We start from the raw sequence: 10,651 nt of genomic DNA on the forward strand, positions 1-10,651 counted from the left end.
AACATTTCCTGACGCGATTTCAGGTGTCAGACAGGAAAACATTTCGTGGCATTTACTGTATCCAAGCAACATCTAATGTTAGTGCACAGACTGTAAATGTTAAACCTGCTTTCAACCTTTGGCCTTTAATTCTCACTGTTCATAATTTCTTATTGTCAGAGCCGGATTATTATCGAGCTGACAAAGCGTGCAGCTCTCATAGGACCCCAGACCTGCGGGGTCCCGAAGGTCCTTATGTTCATCGTGTGGCAGTTAGTTGGCAGTGATTTGATTAATATAAATTGAAATGTAAAGATGTTTAAGGTGCTTCCTGCATCATCTTGAGCCCCTGTCCCACAGGGGAGCTCTGTATCAAAGTCTGCTTTTAATATTGTTTCAGCTTGTTTTATGCTCCTGTGGCACGTATTCTGAAATAACATTCAGTAGCACCGAAGCTGTTGTTGGGCTCGTGGCAGCCGACCAGCTGTTTGAGACTTTTGTTCAGGTTTTCCCTGTAATTTGGCACCCGTCTTTGTACAGCCTGTGCACAAACAGGTTTTTTCAGCCTTCCACATCTCTCCCAGTCTCTCGAACTTCTTTAAAACATGCTGCTGCATCAAATTCAGAATAAGCAGATATTAAGAAAAATCAATAAAGCTGATGAGGTAAAACATTAAATACATTGTCTTTGTGCTGTTTTCGACTGAGCATATGTCACGAAGGATTAGCAGATGATCTCATTCTGTTATTTTTTGGACTGTGCTTGTCGACTGCTAACTTTTAATCACCATAGCTGATCACGTCTGCTGAGTCGAGCTGACCAACTGAGATGAAAATTGGATGATGCGTTTTGGTTTTCCCTGAAGTGGCTGCTCATTTTTATGGATATTGTTTACTGTTGCCTTGTTACAGATTGTTGTGGGTCCTACTAGCACACTTTGTCAGTGTCCAAGGAGAGCTATGTAACTCTGTGCGTGTGTGTGTGTGTGTGTGTGTGTGTGTGTGTGTGTGTGTGTGTGTAGGAGGAGGATATTTATGAAGTAACAACTGACATTTCTTGTGGGTCCCCTGAATGCAGTCTGGGGGCACTATGGGAACAACAATGAAGTTGATGAGGTACAACATTTAATTTATTGTCTTTGCCCTGTTTTCTGTTGAGTACATGCCAAAGAAAATGTTTGTTTTACACAAATGGAATCAGAGCTGTCTGTGTGCAGGCTTAATTGCCAAAATGTGACCATGCATGAGAAGCTTTAACTCATTAATCAGCCGCTCATCTCTTTCTTGATGGATGAGTTATGTTTATGACTTTATTATCATCTTTAATAACAGTCATAACATCAGCTCATTTCTGCCCGGAGGGACCCGTTCAGGCAGGTGAGCTCAGAGACTGTTCAGGGATCAGCAGGGCGGACGCTTTCTGACGCGAGGGCTTGACCTGGTTTCCTTTGAAAAAACTATTTTTAATACTGGTGACCTTTCCCTGTGTGGACACATGGAAAGTAAGGGTAAAATGTTCTGTAAATTGATTCCTCATATGATTCTGTTGCACTTTTGGTTTCTTTTTCGTGGTTATTTATTTGCTGTCAGCGAGGGCTGGAATGAGATCATTTTTATTATTCTATAGTCTTTTTTTCTGAGACTTTGTTATTTGTCTGTAGCAATTTTTTGTATATCAGCAGTTTTATGCAGATAAGTCCCCACATCAAATGGGATTTACTGAAATTTACATACAAATAGAAAACTCTGATAAATGACACAGTGCCTCTTTAAACATCTCTCTTTTTTCCATTTACTCATCCAGTTTTGCAATATGAAGGTCGTGGCCCTTTTTTCTCCTCTTTGTGTCATTCACTCTGCAGGTCTCGAATGCTTGTTTGCACACCAGTTAAGGACATTCTTGTTTGCAAACCACATTGTTCGCCTCAAACAAAAGACTATCTGTTTCAGGTTGACTCCCATAGTTGACACTGTGAAAGAGAGAAACTTGATGATCTAGTTCACAATGGGTGTGTTTTATTTATATAAAATGCCACATCCTGTTTTGATGGAACATGAGGAGGAGATTGAGAGGCTGACACATTTTCTTTGCATATCCGAACACCTCTCCCTCAAGGAATGGTTGTAGGAGTTATCAGGTAGTGTTCACAGTTGAGGTGACACCAAATCTCTGCTCTACCTACAGCATTTCTGATTGAGAGGAAACACTTGAGCTGCATTTCAAAGGCTTCGGCGCTTCACTCTTGGAAAAGAAGCTCACTGACTTGTGGCAGATATGAGATACCAAGGTGAGATTTTCACTTTGTTTAAAACACTGGTAGGTTCGGTTGGATGTCTGAAAATCACCGTCTGTCTGTTCTTTGTGGTTGACAGTTCTTTTGCACCTTCCTGCTGTTTTTGTTGTCTTCCTAATAACGTGGGCAATCTTCATGAATTCCTATGATGTCCAGGAGAAAGCGAGGAATATTCTTGGTGAGCTCATTTCCACTCCTCACATCTTAAATCCGAGGCTACTTCTTTTCATTCAGTGTGATTTGCCACGTCTCCACAACACTGTCTGTGCTCTCTTATTTTAGGGTCCAGTCTCATTGATAAAATCAAAGCAAAGCACAAAACAGGTAAATCACGGTAGAACTCATCTTTCAGTCATTACATGACTCTCATTGACTGGATGACCATCATCTAGCTGCAACACTCTCTCTTAGTTCCCACAGCAGCACCTCAGCCAAAGTGCAGCCTCTCCAGAGTCTGCCCCCCCGACCGATTCGCTTTACACATCAGGAGCGGAGCAGCTAATGTTGTTGGACCAAAGATCTGTTTTGAGGGTAAAATGTACGTGTTTAATACAGAAGAACCTGAACGAACTATGGATGAAAATAGTGACTCTGTGGTGAAACTCAACCTTACTGGTATCTCAACAGAATTATGAGCCATGTGCTGAATAACGTGGGACCAGGACTGAACATCGTGGTGGTTAATGGTGAGTGAAATGTTCAGATCCTGTAAAGCAGCACTGTATACTGTAGGATTTGTGAACTGAACTATGAAAAACATACAGTTAATGCATGTTCACCATTAACCAGCTGCTTATTTGCATGCATGTTAGTAGCTGTTGGCTGCTAAATAGTTATTATAAAGCTCTTAGTCATGCCTTATTCTGCGTGACCATATTCTACAACAATAGAGTTTTCCCTCAACAACCTCCTAATTACTGATTATTGATAGTAAGTAAGGAAGTTGATGCACATAAATTGGGATCTTAACAATCCAAACCTTCAGAACAAGGCATTAACAAGTGCATTATAATGCTAACATGCATGCCAGTGAGCAGCTAGTTAACGGTGAATATGTGTACATTAATAGAACGTGTTACCAATGATTTCAACTGGTAAATCCCTTTCTTAAAAAGATGAACACTTTTAATAGGTTTGAGCTTCAGAGTTGATTTTTGAACAGCAGTTGATAAAACTAGCCTAAAGGTCTGTTAATTACAGATAGTATAGCATATTATGGTACAATGTGGAGGTGTCTATAAGATGAGGAAAAGCTGTTGTGAATGTGAAAGTGAGAAACATTTTAGCACCTGCAACTGTGCAACACACTGGATGAAGCTCATGTGATATGATCAAAAGCTCAAGAGCAAATATCATATGGACTTTAAATTTTTTTTTCTTCCTCTGAGCCAGTCATTAATGTGTTTTTTCCATCTCAGGTGAAAGTGGAGTTGTGGAAAAACATGGCAGCTTTGACATGGCAAGTGGAAGTAAGAACTGTTTTTTTTTTGTTTGTTTTTTTTTTTGTTTTTTTTTTTTTACGAGAATCTTTTCAATCCCGTTTTGAAACCGAAGTACTGAAGCCTTAAAATGACACGTTTTCTTTAAATGACACTAACAAAAGACCCAGCTGACATCCTGGCATACCTGAAGGAGATCAAACCCGGAATGATTGTTTTGGTTGCCTCGTTTGATGACGTGACAAAAAAGTAAGTCTAAATCTCAGTGATTCAAAAGCTAAAACGATTTCCTGACTCGCAGTATGACCCCTTTCTTCTACTTGGCGGCAGGATGACAAACGAAATGAGGGAGGTATTTGCTGGAATGGGAAGCACTTTGATCAACTCTTTGAAATACAGAGACGGCTGGGTGTTTGCTGGAAGAGCAGGGGCGCAAAACAAAAGCCCCTATGAGATGGTTTGTTCACTTCAGTTTCTTCTCTGTCTGTCAGAAAAGACCAAATACTTCAAAATACATGCATGATAATCGATGGCAAAACAAATGTCTTCCTCCCTGTTCACCTCTCAGCAAGCTGTTAATGATGAAAAAACCAACGTTTACGAAGGATGGCCGGATTTGGTGGAGGTTGCAGGCTGTTTCCCGAGGACCCAAACTGCCGAACATAAACCTTAACAGGTGGAGGAGGATTTGTACCACACTGTAAAAATACACCACTGCAAGTAAAAGTCCTGCTTTCAAAACCTTACTTAAGTTAAAGTATGTACTGTAAGTATTATAAGAAATATCTATTTAAAGTATCAGAAGTAAAATGGTCAGTATTCATCATGTTTTTGGGTTAAGATTACAGCTGCATTAGTGTGTGTTTCATTTTACTGCTGTAAATATTTAAGCTCATTTTAACTACTTTAAATATAAACTGTTGGTTTCAGCCACAGTGATGCATTAAACTCTGTAAGACTGTCATATGTTTGTAGTGTTGCTGGACTGTGAGAACCATGTATATCTAACAAGTCAGGGGTCTCCATAAAAACGCTGCATTTTCAGCTAATCCAAGAGGGTTAAAAAATAGGTTGTTTATCTTAAGAAGTAGGAGAATTTTCTCAAAGCGTAAAGGAACGCTTAATCCTCCAGTTTATCAAAAAATCACTGAAGGTGGAGATACATGGTTTTCTCTGGACATTACGGACATGAAAAACTGTCATCTGTACGTAAGGGAGTAAAAAGTACAACGTTTACCTCCCCCCAGATGTTCTGGAGGAGATGTATAAGTTACATAAAATGGATTTACTCATGAAGTGTAAAAGTACCTCAAATTTGTACTTATGTACAGTACTTGAATAAATGTGCTGTAGCAGTATTCACAGGACAGTCGGTGTCGTGTTCTGTACACTCTGTAAAGCCGTCTGAGGCGAGTTTGTCATCTGTGAATCAAGGCTTCTGTGTATGAATAAAATTGACAACCCTTGACTAGTGTACCTTAATATGCCAGCAGTTTTGTCCCGATGGGATAAATGTACAATATCTTTCAGATTCCTGGATGCAGAGACTAAATTTATTATTTATCTGTCATAACAAACAGGCTCTGGAGTGTTCGTGATCTGCAGCGTCCTCTTCAATATCACACGTCTCCCTTTTTTCTTAACTTTTTAATGGAAGCACTTTTTCTTTCCTTCTCACATCACATTATTTTTTTTCATATTTGCTGCCTTTCTCGCTGTACACCATCGATGGAGGAAGTGCTTCACATAAGTAAAAATACCACTACCACAGTACTCAGTATTTTGTTGGTGGAATTAGTTCTTACTACTTTTTATACAGTTTGCTAGTTTAGTTTACAGGTTCCCAGCTTGGGGTTGGGTTAACGTAAAGAAGTGAAAGCGCAGTACATGTACTTTGCACCACGCTGCAGACAGAATATTCCTCCAGCACGTCGTTCTCCGGGGTTTGTCTTCCGCTGGGCTGCTGCTTGCCTCCCCGGGAGCTTCATCATTGGTCCAAACACGGAGAAGTTTCCCCTCTCTGACATTCTTGGCTGCTGGAGTAGAGAGAGAGAGGATCCTCAAATTATTACTGAAAGTCCGTCCACTGCGAGCCCAGGAGGCGTCTGGACTCTGACACTGAGGATATGGGAGTCACCCATGGAAAGAAGGTCAGTTTGTTGATTTTATTCCTGCTTTACTTTCCATTACTGACGTCACGTTAAGATAATCCAGCAGACGGATCCATGTGGCACAAATGCTCAGTTGGCATTCAGTGTGTGCTTGAGGAGATAAAGAGACTGAAAGCTGACGAAAACCCTCGTGCGACTGTATGCTCTCTTACTCGTGTGTCACAGCAAATGATATATACAGCGTTAATGTGTCATCTTTTTCACAATTAAAACTTTATAGCATTTCTGTGGGAGGTTCATCTGTTATTACTGTCTCCTAAAGACAAGCGAGTGCCTGGACCAAACGCAGTTCTTTATCCAATATAAAAGAGCCTTGCCAGCGCTGGAGAGTGGGCCTTGGAGAGTGTTTATCCCGTCATGTCCTATTAATTCTTCTCCACACAATACCCACTGTTGGAGATTTAGCCAAACAGCATGACTCTTCCATCATCAACCAAACAGCAGCCAGCAACAGAGCTGTCATCAAAATGCTTCATTTAGACTGCACTTTTTCCTCATTCTGGCCGTTTACTGTCATCTTGGTTAAACTTATCTGAACACCGGCTGCAGGTGTCTGAACACCAAGCCAAGGCCACTACAGGCATTATGCAACACATCCCTAAATCAATAATGTAATAATCACCGATCAACACTCAAATTTCAGCAAATATTTCATCAAACGCCACAAACAGAGTCAGTGTCTCCGGCTGTCCAGTCTGAATCCCACAGGGGGATAACTCAGGTCGCAACTATTAATTCTGCTCAAACTGCAGCAAACGAGTAACTCAGTGGGAATCAAACAGTGTTTTGTTTGATCCTGCCATTAATGAGGTGGCAGCCCTCCACCTCGCCAGCGAGGGCCCTCGCTTCACTGAACACGTGGAACTAGAGCGCTTCATTTGTCTGTCAGCATCATAATACAGCTTTGTGCCGCTCTCGCTGTGTTGACCTGCCCGCTCTGTCTGTTTGGAGTGTCATCGTGTGTCGCAGCACTTTGTTTTTAAGTTCACACTCTTGTATTTTTTATTTTATTTTATTTTATTTTATTTTTTTTAAAAAAACACTCTATCCCAGGGATAAGATGGTAATAACTGTGAGATCTATTCTTCTTATGTGTGACATGTCATTGACTTTCTGTTGGCAGAGAGATCTGCAACATTGTCCAGGTCGAAACGAGACACACCTGAACGGGGCTGGTGAGAAATCTAAAATTATTCACGCTAATTTTGGTACCACCCTGCACTTATTTGTCTTTCTTTAAACAGCAGCAAGGTGTACTACACACAGTGTTATAGAACATCTGATGGAACAAACTGTTCCAAACGAGCGTCTATATTTATTGTGTGAGCCAGAGCAGAGCTGATCAGTGAGCCATACATAAAGTTTATTCTTACCAACTTCATCACGAGGAGGTGGAGGCGTGGTGTTTGCCTCTTTTGGTCTGTTTGTGTTAAGGGGAGAAACTCCAGCTGGTATGTGTGTGGATATGTGTGATAAAGAGCAGTTGGTCACTGTGGCATTTGCTGCAGAAGCGTTTTTATTGATTCTAACTGTCATTAAAGAGGAATACGTTGAACCACAAGTTGTTAAGTCAACAAAACGCTGTGTGGCTGTCAATAGACCGTATGTCTGGTGGCATTCAAGACGTTTAAAGTGAAGCTTCGTCACTCTGAAAGAAGTGGCATAATTATCTGTTCACAAAAGAAAAAAGAATCCATATACAAAGAAACACACCCCTGTTTGGGTGGGTTGGTTTGGTTGCTACACCCTTTGCTGGTTTGGGATAACCGATCGCCTCTGGGGCATGGCTGATGTGTTGTTCATGGTAGCGAGCTTCTGACAAGGTGTTGTTTCAGCCTGTGTTTTAGTATTTAGTGTCATCCTGGCAGTGGACGCAGTGACTGCAGTTGAGCAAACATTACAGCTCGCTTCAGTAGTGTTAAAATCCAGGCTTTTGTGTCTCTGAGCCTCTTGAAAATGCTGCAGGTTTGGAGACTTTTGGATAACCGGCTTGGATAGAAACAGCCTTTAAATTCAAACGACCAATAAAGTCGATTCTCCAGAAGTCTTTCTGCAAACATACCCTTAAGATAACAAGCGTATGCTCAGCTTGGCAGTGGAGTGACTTTGTTCAGTGCTCGTTTCTGTATTTAAATCTATTTTTCCAAACCTTTGACTTGACACATGGATCAATTGTAGCTGAAACAGGGCTCAGCATCACAATAGCACCTTTAATTACCTTTGATTCTCTTTTCACAACCCTGTCCTTGACTCCAGTTAACATACTGACTCTTGCAAACTCATTTCAGAGCAAAGTACAAATAAACATATGTAGAGCAATGCATAAAATAGATTTTCATCGACGAGCTCCCCGACCACAGGACACGACATCTTTGTTGAAATTAGACATTTTTTTCCACCGCGTTCTTTGCAATGATGAAACAATTATTGTTTTTTTTGTTTTTTTTAGACAGAATTAAAGTAGCTAAAGTGACTTTGCTCAGCCCTGTGAAGCCTGAAACCAGCTTACTGCTGCTTGGAGGTTTAATTAAGGTCATTAGAGCTCCAGTGTTTGTCATAGTGCTTGATCTCCTGCTAACTGTGTCACTAAAAGCTGCTGCTGTGTGTGTTTATAATACTGAAACTTACTTGTGCAGCATAGATCACTACAGCTGGTACAATGAGTACTGGAAAAGTTGCACACACAAGTGATTTTTTTTCAGGGAAACATATAGTGTGTGTTGGTATGTTTCTCTTTTTCAGCCTCAGTAATGCAGACACACCAAATTGAACAGCATGACCGATGCTCAGAGCTTCAGGCTCCTCCGTTACAGAGTGAGGAGGAGAGCGGTAATCTCATCAGACCCCAAAAACCTCTCAATCCTTTAACAGCCTCCAGGAGCCACCAGGAGCTCCACAAAGAACTGCAGATGACCCACAAGAGGTTGGACAGGCACACGGACAGTCGTAAACACTCACACTTCGGTTTCACGGTTCATATAAATCTCAGAGTCTTCCTGTGTTTCTGTCAGGAGGGTGTCGCAAGAAGGAAAGAGCGAACTCCAGAGGGCCTTAGAAAAGAGGAAATGGGAACAAAGGATGAAGGCGAGCAGGGATCAGGAGGAGGCAACGAAGAACAGATCTCCTCTTCATCAAGAGCTGTTGAAAAGACATCAGAGGCTGGAAAAGGTGCGCATCGGTCGAGCTCTGTTTTTCACGACAAGTCACGCAAATCACCACAGGGCAGAAAGTATACAAATGCTCAGTATTGTCATATGGAGGGTTGACATTGGTAGGAGGTGGCTGCTCACATCTTTGTGGAGCATCAAGGTGTTCTGCAGTCAGCCACTGGAGGGCAGTGTAGACAATGCTTTAGACAGGTCAGGACACTGCACAGGTCCAGTCTGGCCTCTGACAAGAAAACCAAACAATCAATCACTCGGACTTTCCTTGGACAACACTTTTCATCCCAACAAAATGTAACACAAAGAGCTTCACACAATCAAAACAACAATAATAATACAAGTCAATAAATAGTCAGATTAAGAAGGTAGTTTTTAACTGTTCCATAGTAATAAGCATAGTAATGAAAGCAAGCCTCAGCACAGGTTTTTGTTCTGACTTTAGGCATAATTAAACCTCTAAGCCTAGACATTTGTAAAGTGTCTTGCTGTAGCTACGCATATGACCAGCACATTTTTCATTCTAGCATGTTTCCATTGCTCCCCAGTTGGAGAGAGACGAAGGACAACAGCGAGAGGGGCCAGAGTTCCTCCGAGTCAAAGAGAGACTGAGACGAACTGCAGTGATGGATGCAGGAGAAAAAGAAGTGTGACAGCTGTGATTTGTGATTCTGTAATTTTGCATATTTTCTGGTGACAGTCAAGCAATAGATTGTTGGGGAAATCAACAGGAATATAAACTCACTACTGAGGCTGAAGTGCTTTTTTTCTGCTTAGTGTTAAAGACGAATTAAGTCGGTCGGATGAGGTGAAATAAGACATTTGGCAGCAAATCGTCTCGGTGATTAACTGCCCAAATGGGTAGAGGAGCAGTTTTCCTGTTTGGATCAATGGAAATCAAAGTGTGCACAGACAGAATAATGATTGCACTTGAATAACATCATTAAGTCTGTATGGCTAAATTAGACTGCTGTGTGTCATGTGTACAGTAGTTGTACCACCATAATATGTGAGTGTCTATGCTACCACTGTGTAACATATCTTTCTATGTGTCTGCTGTTGCCATAATACTCAACAAAATGGAGATTTTGTATCCTGTCAGTATAATGAAGAGTGTCACTGTCTGACTGCACAGTTTTATAGTGTTCTGTATACTGGTATATTCAGGTCTGTGGTGTCAAGAGGACACTAATGAAATGATTATGAAGGATGTGTGTTAACCGAGGAGAAGACTTCTTCTGGAAAATAATATAACAAATAAATCTTATGAAATGATAATGATTTATTTGCAGGTGTAGGCTAATATTTAGACTGATGCATAGCTATATATCATAATATAATCCATAACAGTGATTCAGTGTGGTAATGTTTGAGGCTGTAGTTCACAGTGGTATTATTTGGGCTGCTCTACCTTATGTTCATTGTTTCTGCTGTAGGTTTGAAATCACTGGTTTTGCATATAACTCACTCAGTATGACAATAGAGGGAACAAGAAGCCTAATTAACAAAGTAGTAAAGAGCTCAAATAAGTCAAGTGCACATGCTTAAAAATCAGCGAACTGTCAGCGCACATGTAAAAATAAAGCTATTGTATGACGACAGAACAC

At 41.0% G+C, this 10,651-nt stretch overlaps 2 protein-coding genes across 2 annotated transcripts; both read left to right on the forward strand.

The window, feature by feature from the left end:
• Positions 1–2,091: 2,091 nt before the first annotated feature.
• Positions 2,092–5,371, forward strand: LOC143331973 (protein FAM3C). Its single transcript, XM_076749158.1, has 9 exons — positions 2,092–2,267; positions 2,353–2,451; positions 2,556–2,597; positions 2,685–2,811; positions 2,901–2,959; positions 3,692–3,742; positions 3,877–3,961; positions 4,043–4,169; positions 4,281–5,371. The coding sequence occupies exons 1-9, from the start codon at positions 2,255–2,257 to the stop codon at positions 4,383–4,385; spliced, it is 708 nt and encodes a 235-aa protein (XP_076605273.1). The 5' UTR covers positions 2,092–2,254; the 3' UTR covers positions 4,386–5,371.
• A 372-nt stretch (positions 5,372–5,743) lies between these two features.
• On the forward strand, positions 5,744–10,650 carry LOC143338797 (protein FAM107B). The gene is made up of 5 exons (XM_076759486.1): positions 5,744–5,862; positions 7,007–7,058; positions 8,626–8,806; positions 8,895–9,051; positions 9,593–10,650. Exons 1-5 carry the CDS (start codon positions 5,839–5,841, stop codon positions 9,695–9,697), a joined length of 519 nt encoding a protein of 172 aa, XP_076615601.1. The 5' UTR covers positions 5,744–5,838; the 3' UTR covers positions 9,698–10,650.
• The last annotated feature ends 1 nt before the right edge of the window (position 10,651 follows it).

Source organism: Chaetodon auriga, chromosome 2 (assembly GCF_051107435.1).
Source record: "Chaetodon auriga isolate fChaAug3 chromosome 2, fChaAug3.hap1, whole genome shotgun sequence".
In the NCBI taxonomy this organism is placed as follows: domain Eukaryota; kingdom Metazoa; phylum Chordata; class Actinopteri; order Chaetodontiformes; family Chaetodontidae; genus Chaetodon; species Chaetodon auriga.